Source organism: Clarias gariepinus, chromosome 26 (assembly GCF_024256425.1).
Source record: "Clarias gariepinus isolate MV-2021 ecotype Netherlands chromosome 26, CGAR_prim_01v2, whole genome shotgun sequence".
NCBI lineage: Eukaryota > Metazoa > Chordata > Actinopteri > Siluriformes > Clariidae > Clarias > Clarias gariepinus.
This window is the reverse complement of record NC_071125.1, coordinates 6,643,436-6,668,768: the sequence shown is the minus strand read 5'-3', so window position 1 is coordinate 6,668,768 and position 25,333 is coordinate 6,643,436. Positions and strand designations below refer to the sequence as shown.

General features: G+C 38.7%; 1 protein-coding gene across 5 annotated transcripts; it reads right to left on the bottom strand.

Moving 5' to 3' along the window:
* Positions 1–377: 377 nt before the first annotated feature.
* rundc3b (RUN domain containing 3b) lies at positions 378–24,878 on the bottom strand. 5 transcript variants are annotated; one of them, XM_053488365.1, is made up of 11 exons: positions 24,078–24,501; positions 12,460–12,575; positions 10,085–10,218; positions 9,434–9,519; positions 8,841–8,930; positions 8,020–8,100; positions 7,751–7,922; positions 7,496–7,653; positions 4,139–4,288; positions 1,959–2,086; positions 378–626 (listed from the first exon to the last, which is right to left on the bottom strand). In XM_053488365.1, the coding sequence occupies exons 1-11, from the start codon at positions 24,170–24,172 to the stop codon at positions 481–483; spliced, it is 1,356 nt and encodes a 451-aa protein (XP_053344340.1). In that variant the 5' UTR covers positions 24,173–24,501; the 3' UTR covers positions 378–480. The 5 variants fall into 5 exon arrangements, with proteins under 5 accessions (XP_053344340.1, XP_053344341.1, XP_053344342.1 ...); XM_053488366.1 differs by having other exon boundaries at positions 4,139–4,285; XM_053488367.1 differs by having other exon boundaries at positions 8,841–8,927.
* Between the last annotated feature and the right edge of the window lie 455 nt (positions 24,879–25,333).

Genomic DNA, 25,333 nt, shown 5'->3' with positions numbered 1-25,333 from the left:
CCATAAACTATTTTGTAGAAAATGCATCTAGTAGAGACGTAGCAGAGACAAAAGTGTCCCCTGATGAGTGCACATAGTGTAGTGAAGATTGAAATAAGTTGCAAGACTTTACACACTACACAAGCTGCACTTCTTTTCAGTACACTGGAGCTTATACTTGATTAATGAAGTGATGAATTGTCCACCCCTGTAGCAAGTTGGAAAATCAAAAAGGTCAGAATCAAGCAGATTTAATCTTTAAAAGCCACAAGACTAATACTGATGTCAAGCTTTTAGGTAGTTTTGCTTTTTCCCATGATTTTGCATGGATCATATGATCATATGATTTAGCACAGTGCAGTCAGATCTGGTCCAGTAACAGAGTCTGATTCTCAGGCTGTAAAAAAATGTTTAATACTAGGCTTTCAGCTTATGGTTAAATTACTATAATACATGTATATGTACAAAGTGTGTGTGCGTGTACAGTGTGTGTGTGCACGTTTAGGACGGAGTGAGCCCCGGACTGGTCATATCCGTAGTTGGACTGGCCAGATATTCGCTGGACTTCAGGCTGGCCAGGGACTTATAGCTGGCCACTGAAGTCAGAGAGCCACACAGACCCCTGAGAGACGGAGTGTCCTCTTTACCTAAAAACACACACACACACATAGATTAACATCTTGCACAGCTTCAAATTAATTCAGTTACTCCGATACTATTTTGGGCTGTGATTTGTAATAAGCAACAAGGCCAGCAGCACGGCGATGAGATCTCTTCAGATAAAGGATGTAATAAAGAGTGTGATACACTGCTGAGACGGAGAGAGACAACCGGGACAAGGAAAACAATATGAAGGATGACAACAAACAAGACTATTCCAGTGCCAGTGATAATGTGTAGATGAAGACACTAACAAAAAACACTTAAAATATACACAATATTATAGGTTAATAGTTACTATATCAGGACATCTTATACATTATAATGTCTGTGTGTACTGAGATTCATCGGCCACTTTATTAGTAATCAATGTAATCATTAAGATAAAATTATTTGTCACAAGTACTTTACAGCACATTGATATGATTATTATTTATTGTTGCATATTATAGTTAGGGAGTTGGGGACAAAGTGCAGGGTCAGCCTGAATACAGCACCCCTGAAGCAGAGAGGGATAAGGGACTTCCTCGGTGGCAGTTTGATCCAGTGATCCAGACCCCTTCTGCCCTCTGGACCTGTCCCAACTCATCCTGGTGGCCCAGTACTGGTTGGAGATCTTGTTGCATGGATGCATGATGCAGACATTTGTTCTCTGATGACTTGTGACTGCAGTTACTCAATAGTTCAGGACTGAAATTTCTACGAACAGTTTTGTACCCGAGCCTCCAATAACTGATATTAACATATTACCTTAAACACATCTTCTGTTATACTGAACTTTCAGCCTCCTAACACTCAGTATGACTGCAGATCAATCCCTGCTATCCGATATCACCCAAATGAGAATGAGTTCCCTGTTGAGTCTGGTTCCTCTTAAGGTTTCTTCCCTCGTCACCGTTTTTTTTCTTGCTCATCATGGACAATCTGATAATTTTGATTTCTACATATTTCCTCACACATTATACGCTCATTACTTTTCTTTTGATTCTGTAGAGCTGCTTTGCGACAATACTGACTGTTAAAAGCGCCATGTAATCATTGGAGCCACTATTGCCATATATAGCAACTTTTAACCTGTAGTATTGTGTATGTTCATTATCCCTTTCCTCCTGTGCAGGTGTGTGTGTGTTTCTCTCATGCACAATAATAAAAGCTTTTATTTTGCTGTCTGATTCAAATAACCTAAGACCATTAACCTTGTGTTCCAACATAATTGTGTCAGAACAGTCCTCTTTAAGATCATCGATTTCCTTTAGAAAGACTAATGCCATTTTAACTGATGCACACAGACACACCCACACACACACACAGCGCTGTACCTTCTCTGTGCCAGGAGGCCAATCCGGTCTTGCCATCCAGACTGTGCGTGTGTGTGTGTCCCGGCTCCAGGGACATTTGAGACAGACTCATTTCTGCGGACAGCTGGTCCAGACTCGGAAAACTCTTCCTGAAAATACACACAAACAAACCCGCGTCCAGAAACGATGCTGCTGCGTACACACATAGACACACACTTTTACTCATATGCTTAAGAAATCTGCAAAAATTTTCTTGATTATACTAATGAATTTCGCAGCTGCATGCCTTTAATGCATTTCTGCTTCACCTGCTGAGCGAAGTTCTCACTTATTATAATGTGGTTTGTTGTCCACTTTATTAGGAACATGTTCAACTGCCATTGCCACGCTTTCAATTTCCATAACAGTTTCTATATTTTCCATATTTCCACGGTCATATCATCTATATTTTGTACAGCTACGTTGTTCTAATATATTTTCTACAGCTAAAGCTATGTGAGAAATAAAATTAGAATTGAATTTGAAATGTCAGGAAGAGAAAAGTAACTCAAATAACCATTTATTTTTTTACAAGCGTGGTGAGCAGGAAGAGCATTACAGAATGCACAAAACATTACACCTAGAGGTGAACTATTTGCAACAGCAGAATACCACATTGAGTTCTACTTTCAAGAGTGAAGGAAGACTGGAATCTGATGCTATCATGCACACAGATTCATCAAAACTAGACAGCTAAAAATAGTTGAGAATGGAAGATCAGGGCCTTCTTAGAATTCTCTCAGAGAGCTCCTATCTTAGTTTAAAAAGTCCTAGCTGGGAGTCCTAGACTAAAAGTCATTTAGAAAACTTTTTAGAGCAACTCTGAGTAAGGAAAGTACAAAACCCTTCATCTTAGTGAGGAGGTGTGGTTAACCCTGTTGCTCGGGATGACTCAGCAATTCGAGGACTGTGATTGGTTGATAAAAAAAAATAACCTCTGACCTCTGCAAAGGTCTTTAAGTGTGCTATTTGTGAAAACAGAATATATGATAATACAACAGACAGTGAAATCATAATGTTTATATATGAAGAAACTGTATAATCTTGACTACAGGCTACGTTATGCAAAGTTTCTGTTAAAGGCAAAATATCTTAAAGATAATTAAACAGCCAAATGTTGAAAATGTGTCTACTTTTGAAGAAGCAATTTCCACACAATAGTTACTATATTTATGTTCTTAAATTTATTTACCAAACTGATTTTATTACTTGTAATCCAATTCAGGTTGATACAGTAGGAGCAAATTGGCTGAGATTTTACCAATTTACATGATTGTAGGACAGTTTATTTAAGTTGTACTTTTGGATGGTATGCAGTCAACAATCCAAGAGAGACGGAAGGGAGTAAAACAGGCAGAAAACCTAATTGCACAGAAGAGCAGTGTTTACTTTTAGCTTTACGTTCCGTGTTTGGAGAATCTTTCTTCTCTCCGACATTTTGTCCTCTGCTATGGAAACTCTTAAGCCTCTTAAAAGTCCTCCTCTACTCTTAACAATTTTTACCTTAGGAGCTGTTTTTAGGGCTAAGATGCTTTGTGAATAATTTTTATCTTTACCAAGATTAAGTCTTGGTAATTTAAGGGGAAATTCTAAGAAAATGGCATAATTCTGAGCATTTTCATAGAATTTATTCACTAGGAGCAACTTTTAGGCTTAAGAAGCTTTGTACTATAAATATGGGCCCAGATCTTTTCCCCAGTCTTTAAGTGTCCAGTTTCAGATTTCACTCTGGATTTTTTAGGTAACAGGACTGAAAACCGATGTGATCTTAATATCATTCTTGCCAACAAGTTGTTTCTCTGTTAACACATCACACCATTCTGTCTCAAAGAGAAGACGGCTCTAGAGACGGGTTGTGTGTGGAAATCCCAGGATATCAACAGTTTCAGACTTACATAAACTGAAGCAATGAACCATGTCTCAGTTAAAGATGTTGAGGTCACACTTTTTTTTTCTCTATTCTAATCTTTGATAATTTTGTAGAAAACCTAATGATGCTTATAAGGATCACAGCTCATCTACAAAATGTAAAATTCAGCTTAATATCAGTATGAGCATGGTGTAGACCAACTATTGTATGAAGAAGCAAAGCATTATACTCGAAAAATTTAACATGTTCAGACTTATTAGTTAAAATAAATATACAATATACAGGTTCATACTCTTCCCAGGGGCCTGTGCGCTTCTGGTAGAGGAGGGTGTCCAGAGCGACGGCGTTGCTGTCCATGGCACCGGGCGAGGGCCACTGATTGGTCAGGTGAGAGGTGAGCTCCTGTCTGGATCGCAGGTCATGGTTCTTCAGTACAGTTCTGCTAGGGTTTAAAGCACACCCATCCACAAAAGACAGAGTATACGTTTAAAATAAGCATAATCATATACTTAAAATTTTGCATACGTTAAAAAAGACTAGAAAGTTGTATCTAAAGAGGTTTGTTTGCTTTTTTGTAAAGAATGAATCAGTCACAAAAGAGGAACCAGATCTTCTAGAGACAAGGTAACCTCTCATTATGAAATACCCACCTACTGTAATTTCTATTCACCGTCTGCAATCAACAGCTGGAGAGAAGCACTTAGTGCTCTATTCTGCAGGACGTTTTTTTTTTTTGACCTTTTTTTAAGACAAAGTGGCTGCTTCCTGAGAGAGGAGAGGAAATTGCCTCAGCAACGGTATGCAAATTGGCCCGATAGTGACCTCAAAAACACGGGGCTATAAATTAGCAGCAAAAATGCTGGCATCTACACGCTTTATTAATAATACAGGACACCTCTGCGGCTATAAAGTGCAAAGTTTCCACTGCGATGGCACATTTGGTGATGCTGACCGGGAGCTGAAGCACATCATCATCATAATAAGAATGATACTTGTGCAGAATGAATAATCAGCCGACAAGTGTATGTTCTGCCAGCCGCTGATTAGCCCGAGTGACCCGAGTCCATTGTAAGTTACTCATGTGGGGATAAAAGCATACTTCTGTTATTATATGGAATTTTTATTATTATAATCTAGAGCATTCATTTCATGCCTGAACTTATTACAGCTTGTTATTGCTCATGAGAATTCTCATCACGTCAAACCGTGTATTAATTTCCGAGTTCCATAATACGAGGGTGAGTCAAAAATGGCTAAAGAATTTTTTACGTGATCTCCTTGCTTTTCAATATACTTTGTCCCTCTATTGACAAGCTTTCGCATTCACTCATTAAAAAACGTTTAAGGCCGAGCTGTGAGCCACGGATGCGCTACTGTCTTCACTTCTTCATCCTAAATGAATAGTCCTTCGTCCTAATAGCTTTTCAGGGAAGGTTTTTCAGGGTGTCGACCGTGTAGGCAGAGGTGTGCAGATGTGCATCGTCATTGCAAGATCACAACGCCCTCGAAAAGCAGTCCTTTGCATTTAATCTGAGGTTTAGGCTTCTGCTCTTCAATAAGAATCTCACTACACTGTTGATTGTTAAACCATTTTCCTGCTAAACGTCCCAAAACTGGCCCTTGAGAATCACAGAGAAACGTAAGAATTTTCTTCCAGATATGCAAACACTTGTATGTACACTCTTCCGTGAGTTGTTCTTGTGTTTTGCGCTAAAATGCAAATGCATAATGAATATGTGTGGGGATTTGGGTTGGGGGGGGCGGGGGGGCATTTTTGCGCATAACACCGGCACCAGGTTCATCCTCAGACTGGCGAGACAGTAGCTAAAATATCTAAAACCAGGCATCTTCTTCCTTCTTCTGGACCTCAGCAAATACATCAAACTAACTGCATCCATATTATAGTCAGATAAAAGTCGCAAATAATTATGAATGAATATGAACCGTCATAACATGTAACTCTAATCTGCCGGAAAAATGTGCCTTGTAATGTAAACACAGCCGTAAGGGGGAAAAAAATCTGATTTGGGCCAAGCAGTGTGAACACAGTCTCAGTCATGTAATAAAACCTCATTAAAAAATAGTTGACAATGAAAGATGGCTGATACAGAACGAAAAAATAAAGCTCTCCAAAAAGGAGATAGTGGTTTAAAAGGTGGCAATCATTAGCTTTTTTACTTGTACATTTGGAAACAAAAACCCTGTTTGCTGTATCTTTATTATATACCTTTACAGTTCTAAAAAAAAACATTTTGTGTATCTCATGAACACACGAACATCCTGAAGGATCAAAAATCTATGATATAAGCCAAATACATATTTAAACAAACATCAGATCTTTTTAAAAAATCCTTCACCTTCTTACTCTTGACAGCTCCTGTCTCATATCATCTCTCCCTTTCCCTCTCTCTACCATTTTGTCCCTCCTCTCTTCTCCTCTACTCATCCATCACTCTGTCCTCCCTTCCGCAGTGCCCTCACAGAGCCAACTCGCTGATGAATGTTTGATTACTCAGCATTTTTATCCTAATGAGTTGAAAGCAGGATGCCTCTCCTCGCTGTGCGCTGTGAAACATTCCTGATGCAGGAAAGGCACAAACAAATACATTTCCTGAATGAATGTGATCAGAATGATTATCCGCATGCTGATTATTCTTGACATCTAATCAATTAAAAAGCAGACACCCTGCACTTAATCTAGTGAATGGAACATTAAAATGGACTGCTGCAGCCATGACACATCTACTCAGGGACACAGGCTATACCTCCTTCACTAAGAGTAACAGACACACAGGCCACATCTCTTACACTGAGTCTAACAGACACACAGGCCACGCCTCCTTCACCGAGACTAAAAGACACACAGGCCACATCTTCACTTACACTAAAGGCACAAAGACACACAGACCACGTCTCTTTTGCTGAGGCTAAAAGGGATATAGGCCACGCCTCCTTCACTGGGACTAACAGGAACACAGGCCACGCCTCCTTTGCTTAGACTAAGAGACACACGGGCCACGCCTCCTTCGCTGAGACTAACAGGCACACAGGCCACGCCTCCTTCACTGAAACTAAAAGGGACACACAGGCCACACCTCCTTAACTGAGACTAACAGACACACAGGCTACGTGTGTCTCTTTCGCTGAGACTAAAAGAAAAAAAGGCCACGCCTCCTTCACTGAGACTAAAGGGACACAGACCACACCTCCTTTACTGAGACTAACAGACACACAGGCCATGTCTCTTTCGCTAAGACTAAGAGACACACAGGCCATGTCTCTTTCGCTGAGACTAAGAGACACACAGGCCATGTCTCTTTCGCTGAGACTAAGAGACACACAGGCCATGTCTTCTTCACTGAGACTTACAGGAACACAGAGCACATCTTCACTGACACTGAAGGCACAAAGACCACACCCCCTTTACTGAGACTAACAGGCACACAAGCCACACCTCTTTGCCGAAAACTAACAGGCTCACATCCATGCCTCCCTCAATTAGCAGACTTAAAACATCACATGTACTCACACACAGCACAGAGGCTAACCCTCATTCATTAAGACAACAAGCAAGGAAGCCACGTCTCCTTCACTGAGGCTGACATTTACACGGGCCACGCCTCTTATTTACACCTTAGTGTGTACTCACAGCTGGTCCTGAAGCTCCAAGATGATGAACTCCAGTTGTTCTTTCTCCAGTTTATGGTTAAGGCCGGCTTCTGCGAAACGCTGCAGTAAAGCCTTATTTTGGGAGACGGACTCTGAGAGCTGAGCCTCTCTTAGACGAACCAGCTCCTCCAGATAACACTAAATGCACACACACAAAACCTGTTTTGTCACTGATGTAACGTGTCACGTAAAGATAATAAACTGCAGACAGACTATATTGATTTCCGCTACTTGCCTTTTGTTCCAACACCACTCTATATTTCTGCTCCACTCTTTTGCATTTGCTGTACCAGCTGCTCAGGTCCGTGCTCAAGCAGGCGGCCATGTTGGTCTCCGGAGTGCTGGCCTCGCTGCCACTGCTGCCCAGAGTCCTCATTTCCTCCTCATCACTGCTGATACTGTCCGAGCTGAGGAACACGCACGATATAGCAAACCTCATACGTTTCCAACATTATATATTGGGGTTTTAATAATCCTGTTAAGGGTTTGAGGGTTTAGTCTTACGTTTGCGTAAACTTGAGGTAAGGTGTGTAGTCAATTACAGCAGGACAGCTTCCATCCAAACTCTCACCCTTTAGACAAAAACTGTCAGAGAGAAGCGACTTAGTTTGATTTATAGATGAGTCTCGTGCTTATTAACTGATCATTTAGAGATTCGAGCTCAATTCAGTTTTAGTAAAAGTATTAAGTATGATCATTTACTCTCACTCATCTTCTATATCGCTTTATCCTGTATTCAGGGTCACGGGGGCCTGGGCACACACACATACACTCACTCACACACTACGGGCTTAGTCTACCCAGCTAACTTTGGACTGTGGGAGGAAACCAAAGTACCTGGAGGAAACCCACCATGCAAACATGAGAACATGCAAACTCCATGCACACAGAGATGGGAATCGAGCCTGGCCGGGAATCGAACCCGGATCCTGGTGGTGCAAGGCGACAGTGCTAACCACTATACCACCGTGCCGCCATTAAATATGAGGATTACATTAAAAATATGATTGTCTGTTAAATTAGTTAAACTCTCCTCACTCACTAGTACAGTAAATGCAGAAAATAACAAAAGTTAAAAACTTAATGATTATATGAAACTAACATTCCCCATTTTATCCTCTAAATCTCCTTTTAAGCCAATACAAATACAGGTAATGTTGATTTAATTTCACCATTTTAAGATAGCTGATTTAAAAGATATTAACACAGTGAGAGGTTTAGTTTGTATGCATCTACGATAAGTGGAATCATTAACATCCTCTCCGCCAGATACATGCCTGAATGTCAATAGCACCCCACAGAGAGAGGGAGAGAGCGATGTGTACCTGAAATCAATAGCGTTTAGTCCAATGAGAGTGTCTGCCAGCACGCCGGCTTCCTCCCCCAGCACTATCGCGCCGTCCTCATAAAACCTTCTGGGAAACATCAGTGCATGCACAAACACACAAACGACTCATTACCATCATCATCATCATCATCATCATCCACATGCAGTTCGCTACCGTCGAGCAATGTCTAATATATAAGACGCTAGATGGTACATGACGTGTATATATCAGAAATCAAGCAGCACGGAGTCCTTTACATTGCAGTAAATTCCATTTAATGACAAATTTTTAACCTTGTAACTAAGGATCCTGTATCAAAGTGCAGAATTACAGTAGATTTCTCTCTTCAGCATGTCATCATTTCAAACCTTCGAATAACAGCCCATTTTATATATACGTGGTTAGAACTCCTGCCCATATTTGGATGTAAGGACACACCCACCCTTTGATTAACTGACTTAATGACACGCCCACCTTTTATATATAGACTTCATGACATATCTTTTTTAAGCAATATATATTTACGGATATATGCATTGTTGGCTGAAACTGTGTGTGTGAGTGTGTGTGTGTGTGTGTGTGTCTAAAACCTTGTGGTTTTGAAGTCTCTCAAGGCAGCAGATACATATTCAGAGAGCCGTTTCTCCATCAAGGCAACTCGGATCCATGCACGACCCTGGGAGGAAAACAGATGGAGAGATGGATGGCCAGAGAGACAGAGAGAGAGAGAAAGAAAAAGAGAGAGAGAGAAATTGAGAGGTGGGGGAGAGCGAGAAAGATGGAAAGAGACAGAGAGAAATAGCAAGAGATAGAAAAGAGAGAGAGAGTTAGAGAAAACACACACATACACACATATAAAATGGGGTTAGACGGAAATGAAAAAATGGATAAGTACAAACAGAAAGACAGAGGGGGATATATATGGATGGGGAGAGAGAGAGAGAGAGAGAGAGAGAAATTGACAGATGCAGAAATAAATGGCAAGAGATAAAGAGAGAGAGGCAGAAAGGGAGAGAGATTAAAATGCAAAAATGGATACAGGCAAGCAAAAAAAGGAAGAAAAATATATATATACAGATTTATAAATGGAGAGAGAGAAAGAGAAAACCCTATTCTTCATATGTATCTATAGAAGTTTATTTAAAAAAAAAAACCTTTTTATGAAAAAGGCCCGCTCATTATTGCAATCAAAATGTGATAAAATCTTGTTAGTGTGTGTGTGTGTGTGTGTGTGTCCTTACCTTGGCTCTGGAACTGCGTACATTCTCCATGCTCTCAATGCTTGGGATGCAGCTGTGAGGGACTTTGCTACAGGCCACACGTACATAATCCCAGAAACTACGTGGACTCTCGTAGCCGAACCAAGTTACCTGACCTGCACATTATAATACAAAGAAAAAAAAAGGAAGTGGGAGAAAGAATTAAAGACAGACAGGAGAGACTACATAAGATACATAAGAAATACTCTGAACTGATCTTTTTGTGGCTCTCCAATTGAATTCTTTCCACAGTTTTTTGCGGCACATATGTGCAAAATTAAGATATGAAAAAGTTAAAAGAGAAAATGTGTGTGAGCGAATGAAAGAAAGACTGTCGAGTTAAAGCTTCAGTGCAGAATAAGTTCTCTTCTCGCTCTCACCACCGACATAAAGAGTGGTTATTTGCATAACAATAGCTTCCCTGTCAGCTCGAACCTGTCGCTGTTATACTATAACCTGTGCATGTATGCTGATTTTCTTCCTCCATGCTGTGCTGAAAATGATAAAATGCTTCTACATGGATAACGTCAACAGGAAGCTAATGCCTTTCACTGAAAGCTGTATCTCAGGTGTCTAACGACAAATAATGATCATTTACCTTAAAGGGCACCTATTATGCAAATTTACTTTGTTTATTTTTGTTGACACAAAAAAAAAAGTGAAAAATTGTGCTTTTCGTCCTTTTTTAATTTTTCTATGGGCTGTCCTCATATAAAAATAATCCCCTGGCATATTGCTCAGTTGTGCTATGCACTGGAGGGGCGTGGCTCTGCAGTAGCTCATATACAGTAGATAGACACTAAAATGGTGCATTTGGAGAGGGAGTGAAACAGTGAATTTGAGGTATGAAAAAATGCATCATCTGGAGCATAAACATACAGACCTCAGAGACCTGTGTTAACTCTTAAATCCAACTTGACAACAACTCGTACGATGATTCCAAGTGCAATTTTAATTCGAATGACAACAATTTTTAAAGCATCTACAACCAGGTCCATAGGTTTGAAAAAAAAGGCAAGTTTTTGATATTTGTCCATGGGATCCAAACTTTAGGGAGTCATTGACTGCAAATGATTTTCATCAAAGTATTAAAAGCAATCTTTATGTTTATCATTAGAAAAGCTTGTTCCATTATTTATGACCCCCCCATAATCCCTAAATGGGTAATGCCAGACTTTTGTCAAACCCCTTGAATTAAAGCTAAAACTCTTAATTGCTCATATCTTGAGTGCTTCATTTAAATTTTAATTTACTGACATACAGGGACCAAATGTCAAAAAACTTATCTCTGTTCCAAAATGTATGAACGTGACCTGAATAGAACTTGATTTATTCGTGGTGCTTGCGAAGCAAAACACTGTACTATTATTATCTCACAGGCTTTTTTCTTTTTTTTTCTTATTCTTCTTCCATACAAAAGTTTGGCGTGTAACTAGTCCCGTACCATTTGTCGTAGACCCATGAATGAGGTGTCAAATCGTGTGGCTTATACAGAAATGGGGTGCTACTGTGTGACTTTTTTAAGGGGTGGGCGCAGGGGGCAATTAACCGACCAAAAAACCCTTCTACAAAATTCTTGTTTTGCTCTAGAATCCATCAAAGTTGGTCTCAATGTTAATTCTGTGGGATTTTTTCCCCCATTATATGTCAATGGGTCAAATTTGGGCACCTCTTGCGCCCCAGGGGTACAACTTATACACTCTTGCAGGAAATGTTCTGGCAAATCTATACAAATGTAGTAAATGTTATCCTTCTACAAAATTTTACATTGACTATTAAAAGAAGCGCTCACAGTTGCATTCCCTGCTATGGTAATTTCCATAGAAGCTTTGAAACTGATCCTCACTGTGTATCCCATGGTCATAGAGATATGGGCGGGCCCAAGTTTTCCCACAGCAAGCACCAATCATATTTTATGCAGAAAATGTACCTCTTTAGTTGTGGAATAACATTAAATTATTATTATTTTTATTTGTTTTGTATAACACATGCCTTTATTTTCATACTTAAGAATACATGCATTAGATGTTAAATAACAAAGACACTATAACCCAAGTGCCCCACAAACTGCCAAATTTTTACAACCTGTCTGATGATGCACAGGATCATGGGATATGTCATATAGTGGCTGATAAAATATTGATGTATGCTGCCTTCAAAAATAAAATGATAAAGGCATCTCAAAAGCGAAACCTTCAAACCAGACCGCATCCAATGCCTCCAAATACAGCCTCCTTAGGCGACGTCATTATGTTTCAGAAACACCCACTGTGCGTTAATCACGATGCCTGCATGGGGCTGGGTTTGGTATTTCATAGCTCAGTATGCATACGGTCTGAACAGTCTTATGGTCCTACCTTTGAGCCGATGGCTGAGGATCTGCTCCAGGATGGAGACGAAATTGATGAACTCTGGCGACGTGTCGTCTATAGTTTCGTAACAAGACCGGTCGATCAGTGTTTTCACAGAGAACCTGTAAAGACAAATGTTCTAATTTAGAAAATCTATTTTAAATTAAAAGAAAGTAAGCGGATTCCTTGTCAAGGTTATTCGTTTTCCATTCGTAGTTGGAAGGTCAAAGAATCAAAATAAAATAGAAACCTACTTCCTATTGGCAAAATAAATGTGTATTTATTGTTTAGCTACATTTAAACATCAGCTCAACGTGGGAATTATACCATATGGTCATTCTCTCTATACTGAAAAGGCTTTTGAACCCTCAACCCTGGAGGTGCGAGGCCACACATGCTCTTTGTTTTAAAAACCACCGCCTGCCGCGCTATATACACCAGCCAAGCAATGTTCAGATAAACTATAATAGTTGCAAGCACAAGCAAAATGTACAACATTAAAATCTTTGTTAGAAAAGGATACTTATCAAGGTATGTGTTTCTCTAAGTCTGTATTAATACACTTAACAACTAGCTCATCATATATCTGTTAGATGCCACTTACGTATCATGTCAACTAAAACATGAAGTTCAAATAAATTAATGATTTGTTTACCTCTTCATATAAATCTCACATGGTAACAACTGACTGGCAACGACAGGCTGAAACAAACCTCAAAAAAATATTCCTATCTGAACTTCCAGTTTAAACCTGGGCAAAGTAAACCAAATAAAACCAGACAGAAAATAAGAAACAACAAGCTTCATGTCACATTCCCTTTCGGCTGAGCAGCTGGAGCTCATGAATCAGCGTCCGAACAAGTCTGCTGTGCCTTGTTAACCTTTAGAAGAAAAGAAACACAAGCCAGATCTCCGTCTACACACTAAACACCAACACCAGCAAAGTGGGTGCTTTTTTTTTTTTTAGGCAGATCTTACCACTTTAACAAACATTCATGAATATTACAACGTTCTGTTGTAAATTGTAACAGCTCGAGGAACTTAATCATCACCCACTGCACTGGTGATCTTGGAGATACTGTTTGAAGATGCCTGTGATGGCAGAGCAAATAGGTTTCTGTTCATAACCATGGCTTTGAAGCTAAAAGGAAGGAGGAATCGGGAACATTACCCAGGGACGTGGATAGAAATTGCAGGTAATCTAATAGAAAAACTACAGCATCCAAATATTAAAATAGAACACAGAAATGAGGAATAGAAACAGGAATACAGCATGGCTCAGAAATATAAATGCAGGTACAGCATGTCTGGTTTCTTTTTTATGTCCTGAAGCATATTTTGCCACCTATTACATGCATAGGACACAACGATAATAATATAATATACTACATTCAGTAAGCACAACTCTGTTAACTACCCTGTTACTGTCCTTATTTTTCATGTATCTGCACTTGAGCTTTTCCCTGTTTGTGATCCTTTTACTCACTTAATTTTGTGTTGAAACCCTGTACTTCCACTCGCTACATTTTAAATTGAGTTTCGTAAATTTTTTTGGGTGACGATCACACAAAAGTGCTTTGACCCGACTGAGGTACACTTCATGTGAGAAGGACAGGAACAAAACAATTACACCAGTTCAAGCACTCCTAGTTTACAAAGGACTAGAAAGATTGCACGGATTGGTTAGCTATGTCACCAACGTGATTGACGGTTACCTGGGCTATGGATACCACTCACTCGGCCTTTGAGCTCCTTTTTCAAACCTCTCAAACTGAGCACTTTTCATATTATGATCAGATGTGATCTAGCTAATGTAGTAAATAAATACCTAAATAAAAAAATGCAATATTCCCATGTTTAATTGCATGAACCATCATTAAATAGGGTAGCAATGATAGCAGCTAGCTAGATAAGCTACTGAAATAATAAAACAGGCTCACAATGCTACCCGCCATTTGTATAAATAATGTTGAATCTTGTCATATCAAAATCAACTTCAGAAAAATCAGCCAGAAAATCAGTTTTTGTGTTCTGTGTGTATAGTACAGTGGACCCTGGAATGCGAGTAACGTGGTTTTGCAAGTGTTCCGCAAGATGAGCAAGTCTTGGTTTACGAGTATTGAGTATCATGTAGCAGGCATGCACATTGTTTTGACGCCGAGCGTCACGTGATTACAACTGAGCCAATGTTTTCTCTCTCTCTCTCGCGCTCAAGAATTGTGGGTTATCGTCCCCCTGCTCGGTCCCCAGTGCGTGTCTCGCACTGGTATAATCAACATCCGTGCGAGAGGTATTAGTAATGTTCCGTGCTAATTTTTCTTACGTTAATGTGTGTGTGTGTAAAACTCAAATAAGAGAGGAGGGCCACAGTGTAAGATAAGAAAAAGGAGGCGGGGAGGGGCTAACTTCTTCTCTGCTCTTACTTTAGGTTCACACATATACACAAACACACACACACCCACACAAAAATACACAGTGACTGCGCACATAAACAGAAACATTTATCTGTCAGGATTTATTTTTACTTTTTAAGGTAAAATGCAGATTAATTTGTTTTATTTTTACTTTATATTTTGAATTAATGATTTTTATGTATTTATTTTTTTGGGCTGTGGAACGAATAATTTGAGTTTCAATTATTTCTTATGGGGAAATTTGCTTTAATTTTGTTTTGCAATACGAACGCGCTTCCGGAACGAATTATGCTCGTAATCCAAGGTTCCACTGTACTTGTACTTAAAATACATTTTAGACCACATACTTAGTACTTCTATTTGTAGTGGAGTACAATTTTTAAGTAAGTACTGTATTTTTACTTGACTATTGAGTTTGTTTACTTCCATCACCTTTGCCAACAGGGAATACAGGTTGACCCCCACTTATGAACAAGTTTATACAGTTAACATAACAGTTAAAGTGGTTTACAGGATGTTTGAAAAAACCCTGGTTTAGCGTTGTAATGGAACGAAGGTCTGTGTCATGATCACTTCTTACTACTTTAGAAATAATTGTGTATAATAATCATATAAAGAGTTCTCAATTATGTTCTTCAATGGATGTGCAAGAAAAGCACAGCCTTCACATGTCATTGACAGTAATGAAATTTGATGTCTTGTCAAGATCTGCAGGCGTGCTTCTGAAGACTACATCGGAAGGAGGAGTTTTATTTACAGTGAAAAAGAGCACTTGAGATCAGAGTGTTTCTCACTTATTCTATTCCCTACAGTCTCTCTCTCTCTCTCTCTCTCTCTCACACACACACACAAACACATACACATTTAATCACTGGGACCTGAAACATCCCACATTATCAAGGTCGACTAATAGACAGGCTACAGCCTTTTTCCATGACGTCTTATCTTGCATCATCAGATGAGAATACCGTCCCGGTGAACATCAATAAGTTTCAATGTCTGTGTGTGTGTATCTCGTTGCAGAGAGTGTGTGTGTGTGAGAGAGAGAGAGAAAGGTAGATACAGAAAAAAAAAGAGAGCACTTTAGCACATATTCTGCTAAAAAAAAAGCTTAATGAGGCAGAAGCCATGACATACAGCATGTGGGGTTTTATAAGTGTTATGCAACCATCCAACCATCCAACTCTAGGTTGAGATTGTTACAGCACCTCTCAGCACACTAGTGTTGAATTCCTAAATCTGATTGGTCAGGTGGTGTTGACTAATCTTGGTGTTGATTAACCTGAAGCTGACAGTCGTGCTGGCTGCAAGGCAAAATAGAAGTTAATGTTAAAGCTACATAAATAGTAACAATCATTTCTATCGCTATTGTTTCTATAGTAACAGGTATCTGTATCTGACTGCAGAGTAATAGCTTATTCAAAGGGGGAGGCTCTGTGTGTATTCTGTGTCTAATAATAAACTGGCTAGATTTAAAAAAAAAAAAAAAAAAAAAAAGAGCTGCGACTCTTTGTGCCATATGTCTGACACGGTGATGCCTGCTGTGACTGTCATGATCATACTTTTCTCCTTAAAAAACAAACAAACAAAAAACAGTCACCTTGTGACAACAGGATATTCTAACTAGTCTTATTTTGAATCTAATCTAAAACAGAAATTGAGGAAGTGGCTTCTGTAGTGGCTATAATGTAAGTCTTTATAGAAACTAATTTGTTTGGCCAATATGTACATAAAATATGGCAGTATTTCCTTTTGAATTAATCAGAAGTAAAGTATCCATTACTTATCAATAGCCAGCTATGTTAGCTAGTGGAAAAAATGCTACTGCAACTATGTAATTTGGGAGGAGTGAGGAAAACAGAATAACTTGTGTTCAAGTCAAACCGGGACTTGTAGGTGTAGTGGTTAACACTGTCGCTTTGCACCTCCAGCGTCCGGGGTCGATTACCCCGTGCACAGAGTTTGCACATTCTCCCTGTCCTTGGTGGGTTTACTCCGGGTACTCTTGGTGGGTTTACTACGGTTTCCTCCCACAGTCCACAGACCTGCATATTAGACTAATTTGCATTCCCAAATCCGTAGTGTGTGAATGTGTGTGTGCCCTGTGATGGATTGGCACCTCGTCCAGGGTATACCCTGCCTCGTGCCCCAAGTCTCCTGAGATAGGCTTCAGGCCCCCCGTGACCCTTAATACAGGACAGAGATGTATAGATGATGAGTAAGGGAGTGAGTGAGTAAAGGCGTAAAACCAATTGATATTTACAGAAGACTTCAAGCACAACACTTTATGAGAATCACTAGGCGCAGTAAAACATATAAATGCTGCAAAGGTTCTAAAGAAGGCCATACATCCTGGCCGAAGTGGCTCGAAGCCCTAAGCAGTCCTTCACATGAACATTTAGCGAGTGGAATACCTAAGTTGTTGCCAGTGTGTAGAAGAGGAGCATCTGTCTGTGGGAACTGTACAGTACATGCAATCATTTATAGACACCACTTACACATTCAAATTACTTTAGGCTTTCTAAAGAGTCTTTGTTTCTCCAGCATTTTGAATTTGTGCCACTTATCTCCATATTCTACACTGTAGTCCAGTAGATAATGAAAGAGAAAAAATGTCTTTCAGGAAGCCTGGAGAACTATTCCTTTTATAACTACATTAAAATACAAGAAAGTCTAGCTCTTTGGAAACAAAATATAAAGAAATCAGGTGAGCTCAAGGCTTTTCCCCTGTGTTTTGTGTAGCATGAGAGGAAATATGTGCAAGAGAAGAAAAAACTATATATTTTTTAATACACTACGCACACAAAAGTAATTAGTTTTCTTGGGAATGTAAGTAAGAATACAATTATTCAATTTTAGCAACACTCAAAGATTTGTTAAAAAACTCCTAAAGAACATTTAAAATAGTGACTGTACAACTCCATCCAACCTCTGTAGCCCAACTAGGGACCGTGGAGGCCAATGGTGACCAGTGTATTTATTCCCATCTTGTATTTATTCCCATCACATTCACACACTACAGGCAATTTGGGAACGCCAAGTAGTCTAATCTGCAGAGGTGGGTAGAGTAGCCAAAAACTGAACTCAAATAAGAGTAGTTGTACTTCAAAATAATATTACTCAAGTAGAAGTAAAATTAGTCATCCAAAATGTTACTCGAGTAAGAGTAAAAAAAGTATTCGGTGAAAAAACTACTCAAGAGTGCCTCGAAGTGGCGTAGTGGTAAGGTGCTCGACCTATCCATCTGGAGATCGCCAGATCGATTCCTGGGTGATGCTGTAACCTCTCGCAGCCGGAGGTCTATAGAGAGCTGATTGGCCGAGCTCTCTCAGAGGGGAGGGATGAGAGGTACTTAGTGCTCCCACATTAATCACGGCTCTACAGCCAATTGGACAAATAAATTAGGGAGAAAATGTATTTACTTCTTTTTACAATTATGTAAGCAGCCAGACAAAATGATAAAATAATGTACAAATTCTGACAGTTCCAAATAATAAAATAAATGAAAAAAATAAAAAATAAATTAAATAAATGAATAAAACTAAATATCTTTACAAAATAGCTAATTAAGGAACAAGAAACACAAATTTCCTAATCTTTTTTTACAACATAAAGCTTTTGAAACAAACACCTACTGTAGGTAACATATGTATGTTTGAGCAGTGTAAACTATTTTCAATTCCCTTCAGAATGGGTCAGCAGGTAGAAAATAACACTAGAACATGTACAAGAGGTCTCACTTTACCATAAACTGTATTCAGTAGAACAAATGAAAGAAACTTATATTTTTAGCCTCTAGCTTATTTGCTAATTATACATGTCAACATTGCAACATTAAATAAAACAGCTAAGCTAACTAGACTTTTTTTTTTTTTTTTAAGTTACCCAAGTAAACGTAACTTGATACTACCCACCTCTGCTAATCTGCATGTCTTTGGACTGTGGGAGAAAAACGGAGAACCGGAGAAGAACCACCAAGCACTGGGAGAGCATGCAAACTCCATGCACACAGACTTAACGTGGGAATCGAACCCAGGACCTGGAGATGCAAAGCGACAGCACTAACCAATAAAGCCATGGTGCCACCCACATACAACTGCTTTAGTATTTCCTACAAACTAGGCTCTTGTGTAACCTTCTGTGAATCATTTTCTACAACATTACTCAGAAAGCTTCTGGTTTAAGTACAAATCTGTTGACGAATAAACCCTTCATCAGAATCAGTAATTAGTATCAGCTAATCAGTAATTTGTATTAGGATCATTATAAAAAGCTAAATTAAATTATAGACAGAGACATATTAACACTTACTGAGTTAATAACTGGGGACCTTTACGCACTCAGCACACTGATCACATTTTCCAGAGAGGAAATTAATACGGAAATCATTTCCAACCTTTTGTTCCACTTGTCTTTAACAAATATAATTAGTGTGAAATGACGTTTCATGCTTAACGTTTCATGCTCAACGCTTCTCGTTCATTGCTTTCCAAAGGCTGTTGCATGCTGCAGCTGGGTTCAGCAGCTGGAAGGAAATATGCTATTTCACTGCTAATTTCTTATGTGACATTTCCCTTCTCTGAACTAAAAAAAACAACCACCCAGATGAAATAATAAATGGCAGAAAATAGGCCAGGTTCTTTTACTCCTGCAGAGACAAAGGTGTGTACATTTTGAGTGTGTGTACACATGTGTGTGTGAGATCGACAGCTGCAATAATAGACTCCGAGCTGCTATTCTCAGGACCGTACGTGTGACACAGAGATGGATGCTGTGACTTCATTGCGATCACACTTATCATCTTGTAACACCAAGGGGTTTCTCTTTAGTCATGCTTTCAGTGCAAGTGGTACGAAAAGGAAAAAGATCTGCCAAAAAGTTTACAAAATGGATCAATAGTATGAAAAACAGGTTTGGCTTTAGAGCCGGACTTTATGATAAACATTTCCTCTGCCAGCACCCCCAAATGGGTCCACTCCAATCAACATACCTATACTGCACTAAACGTTTTTTTTAATCTAACTGGCTTGTTTCAGTCAATACAATATTTAAAAAGGGCAAAGGGATTCGAAATCTGAATCTAATACCCTACAGCATTCCTTTCAATCTACACTTTTCTTGTTATTAATAATATTGTAATATCCATCATTTTTTAGCACAGAGCAAGGACAACTGCTAATGTGTTAACTAGGATCTTACACAACGAGGTGCTCCTGCTGAGTCTCCCAGTGGTGTCTGACATTAGTGGGCATTTCACCTGGCACCCTGCCATGATGCCTTACCCTACTTCAAAAACACTGACTAAGACACTAAATATAAACAGATTAATTACTCCAAATCACACTGATGAAGACCTTTTTTTTTTTACTATTCAGAGGTACTGTATAAAACTACTTCATGCAACATGACCGAATGGCAACAACAGTTAATATCTTTCGGATACGACAACGAATAATACGGTATGATAAGTGGTTATGTTTAGTTTCACAGTAACTCCTTATGTTGCTACTTTTGACTACAGCCATGGATTTTAAACAGATGAGACATAAGGAAGTAGACCTTGAAGAATACCAATAATTTATTTATTAATTATTGGTCAATGCTTCTATTATTATTTGGACATTAAAATGTCCGACAGTTATTCCAAAATGCTTTACAATAATTCTTCGAAAAAGCGAAATGGTCTGACTGCAGTGAGCGATGTGTTGTTCAGCAGCTGGGACGCAGAATGACATTTGCTGCTGTGCTCTCTTGTGACATTTTCCTTCTCTGAGCCAGCATAAAAATCCAGCTCAAGAAAACAGAACATGCACCACACACTCCTCTAGAAATATTAATCGATAAAGATGATAAAAAAGCCAGAATCAAGATTATACAGCACGGCTTAATTAATCTCTTCTTTACTGATCAAACAAGCAGAGACAAGCAGGCATTGCAAACAAATGGCATTTTTTGGTTTCTTCGTGTACACTTTTATGACTTTAGAATTTGCATGCACATTTGAATTCTGAATGCTTATAATTTTGGTCAATTTACATAAAATACATTTTTTCTGAGGTTCATATTTGGGGTTCATTTTTTTATGAACCCTATCATTTTGGAATACATCCCCCCCCATCCAATTCCTACCTGTTTTCATTTCTTTCCACTCAACAATCAAACAAGAGGTACAAGAGGTGTTCAAGTCAAACCGAGACTTGTGGTGAAATGCCTCATAAATGGAGATGCAAAACCACTGGACAATTACAGAAGACTTTAAGCATGAGACACTTAGCAGCCATAAAAAATCTGAACTGTACAAAAAATGATTCATGAACACCACTTGCACATTACAGGAACTCGGCTGAGAGTTATTAACACGTCCCCCATATAGTCCTGACGTCACTCCAAGTCATTTTAATATTCAAAGGAGTTCCTGGGAGGCCAGCGTTTCCAACGTGAAACAGGCAATCCTGTGACATCCCGAGAAAACTTTCTACCTTGAGGGTGTCCAAGCATTAGTGAAACACTAGCATAAGTGCATTAGTGTAGCAGGGGATTATATAGAAAAATTAAGTTAGTTTCCAATCTCATAACAGTCTTTGGTCATTCTGTACAATCAAACATCCTGGTTTGACCTGAACGCCACTCGTACAAACAAGGGAGGACAAAGGCTATCACATGCCTCCTCCGAGACATGGAGGAACGTGCTATCCACCCTCCACTGCCTGCATGATTTGTTGTTGATTGATGTGAAAGTGCAAGTATTCCACACTTCTCCCTGAGGACACGGTCAATTCAATCCCTAGGACTCCCAGATATGGATGGCTGAGTCACCAGAAAGGATACACCGAACTCACATCAAACAAACATGCGAAAAATAGATTTTTAAAAACAAGACAAAAACAACAAAAGTCACAGGAACCTATTTGAAAGATACTCTCTTACCTTTTCTATCAATCTCTATCTGTCTCTCTATCACTATTCAATTACTTTTAGCAGCTTCCATATGCCTTTGCAATTACCACTTCTAGCATTCAGTACACCCTGTTAATAAACTGTAAATATAAAGTATTGGTCACCTCCTTTTGCTTGGCTAGTTAACTGTTAATAACAAAAGGGAAGCTCAGTTGCATTAAAGATGCCCAAATTAGCAGCCTACAGTATGTCCTATTCAGACAGGATTACTTTTTCAGTTCTTATACAACATTGACATAGTTTATATAGTTTTTCACCACATGGTGGTTACAGCCAGCGCCAGAGCAGCCATCAAACCTCTAACATCACTCCCCCCATGGCATCATGGAATATCCCAAGCTCCAACATTAGTATATTTGATGTTAGAGCTTGGGATTGTTTTTACTCACTGAACCTCAATAAGAATACAAAAATAAAAAATCAGTCCCTGAGCATGATATTCCCTGCAGCCAAATTTCTAGGGGTACTTAGTCATCTGTACTGTAGCCTTCATCCAGCCTCTTAGCTGGTCTCCTTGTTCAGCATCCTGCTGTACTGAGGTGCACAACTCTCAAAACGAGAGATTTTTACACTCCAAAAGCCAAAACTATATTTATAAATAGGTTAATTATGTTAAATTGGTCCTTCTTTACCATAAATACTACAGACATAAACCCTTACAAATAAATCATTTAGGATGAACAAAAAATTTTCTCAAAACCAACAACAAAACAAACATAAATTGGAGGCAAATTAAGCATTGGGTTATTACTGTTCAAGAAGACACTAGGAGGACAAAAATACTATGCTACTGGGATTTTTTTTATACTAGAAGCTAGTGGGTTTGATTGAGCAGTCAGATATTAAAATCATGAGGCAATGAAAGGCCACTTGATTACGATGAGGTGAACAGTGCATTTACAAGATTCATTTACTCATCTTTAGTAGCTGCCTGGTCAGGGACACTGCTGTTAAACTGTGGTCACTTATAATGGGTTGAAAGTTTTTTATTTTTTTATTTTGAAAAATATTGTACATTTCTAGTTAAGACCAAAAACTTTATTTAAACTTCACAGTGTTTACAGGGGCAGAAAGTTTCACATTTAATTATATATACAAAAAAAATAGCTCATGATCTTGGCTACACCCATTTCGGTGTAAACCTAAATAATCCAGATTAGAATTTGAACCATGACGAATCATGGAAATACAGAACATGTTGATGTAGGACATCCCTAGTCTTAATGCATTTTGCATTGCTGTTATCAGTTTTACTGCAATTTCTACAAACTCATTAATTAATTACACTCCTTGAAGATAAACACCACACTCTCCACTTAATATAATTCTAATTATACACCTGAAACACACAATTTTCTGGTGCACATTTAAACAAACAAACAAGTCAATAATTATACTATAAAATTATATTGTGTTTTAAAAAAACCTGAGCAGAATGAAATGAAATCTTAGCCTGTCACAGGGCTAATTTGCATAAAAATGACGTGATGCGAGATTACCGCTGCGGTTGCCAGATTTATCTTTTATCTACCTTATTAAACTGCTTTTGTTTGGAAACGTGAGGTATAAAAAGGCACTTGCAAAATTCTTGTTGTTCTTGTTTTGTTCTGTAGCCATGACACACATCGTCCTGATGCAAATACGTTCATAAATTGTACCGTTTAATTAATTTAACCATTTCCTTTCCCTTCCTTCATGCATACATTAAATCTTCTTCGGTTATGTTTATATTGAATGCAAATACTGCATTTTCATTAAGTCTTGACAATGACTTGTTTTAGCTGTAACGTTTTGTTTACTCATTCATTTATCCATTAATTCATTCATTCTTTAAGTTATACATTGCATCATTGAATTTAGCTGGGAAACGGAAGGAAATATCCACGATTTGGCAACCTCATTTCGGTGTGTTTCTGCGTGCAGCACGCGTTTTACACACTTCTACTGATTTACAAAGCAAACTGCTGATTCAGTGACTACGGTTTATATTATATAAAAAGGAATGTCATGAATAAACGCAAAGATATGAAAATGAACCTTTTACATTATTCCAGTCTGCTGCAAAGTAAAAGAACTTTAATGCAGCATGATGAAGTAAGAATTTCCGTGTGAAATAACTGAATTGTAGACAGTTTAATAAATAAAAATGTGCCAGCAATTGGAACAAGTGAGAAATAAACCGTGCATTGTTGAAATTCTGGTGTAAAAACTGCAGCGTAATTATTAATAAAGGCGCGCGCGCTCGTCGCTTACCTGCACACGGTGATTAAATTCCTCCTCTCCACAGCTCCGTTCCTCGCGGCGGCTTTCTTCCGAGCCCCGTTAAAGCCCAGGCTCGGGGATGCCATGCCCGCTTCCCGTGCAGCCCTGACAGCTGTCTGTCTGTCCGGTGCTGGTTCTCCTCACGAGGCCCCGCGACTTGCTCAGGGAGGCGTGTTGCAGAAACAGACAAGTAGGGAAGGCTTTTTCCTCGGCTTCGTCCCAATCTCACAGCCCTGTAGCCCACTGCACGGCGCGTGGAGATTCTACGCTGCGTATGGTAACCATAGTAACCTGTTTTCTCTCGACGTACTGTACGATGTGCATTTAGGGTAGTGCGCGCGCAGATTGGGACGCAACCTTCTCGCCTTCACCAGTCACGTGCGCACTGTTACTGCAGTGGACGTGAAGGAAGAGGGAGTTCCCATTCACTCACATGTCTGTCATTCTTTCTCTAATAATGATACATCTTCAATGCTAATGGAATAAAAAACACATGTTTAAGTTTGCATTACTTGCTTTTGGTCTGTTCTGATCTTTTATTGTTTCAATAGACAACCGAATTGAAACATTTTAATACAAAAGGAACAATTTTAACTTTATAATTAATAAAACACCTTAGAGGTGTGCTGAAACAGAAAGGCATGGTGTAGTAACACATTACCATATTATTTGCCCTTACATTCATTTACTTACCTATGCACTCACTTATTTGCTTATAGATATTGCTAATTTAGTTGCGTACTGTATACACTCATTTATTAACCAATATGCTCATTTATTAACCAATATGCTCATTTATTTACCTATACACTCATTTAGTTGCCTATACACTCATTTAGTTGCCTATACACTTATGTTGTTGCATATACACTACTTTATGTACCTACATTCATTTATTTACCTATACATTTATTCATTTGCCTATACTATACACTCATTTAGTTGCCTATATGCTCATTTATTTACCTATACATTCATTTATTTACCTATCCAATTATTTTGTTGTTTATATACATATACACTCATTTAGTCTATACAATTGTAAAGTTGCCTATACACTTATTTATTTACTTATAAACTAATTTATTTCCTACACCCTCATCTAGTTGCCTATACACTCTTTACTTTATTAACCTACTGTATACACCGGTTTATTTGCCTAGACATTCACTTATTTGCCTATTTATTTACATATACACTCATTTATTAACCTATTCACTCATTTAGTTACCTATACACTCACTTAT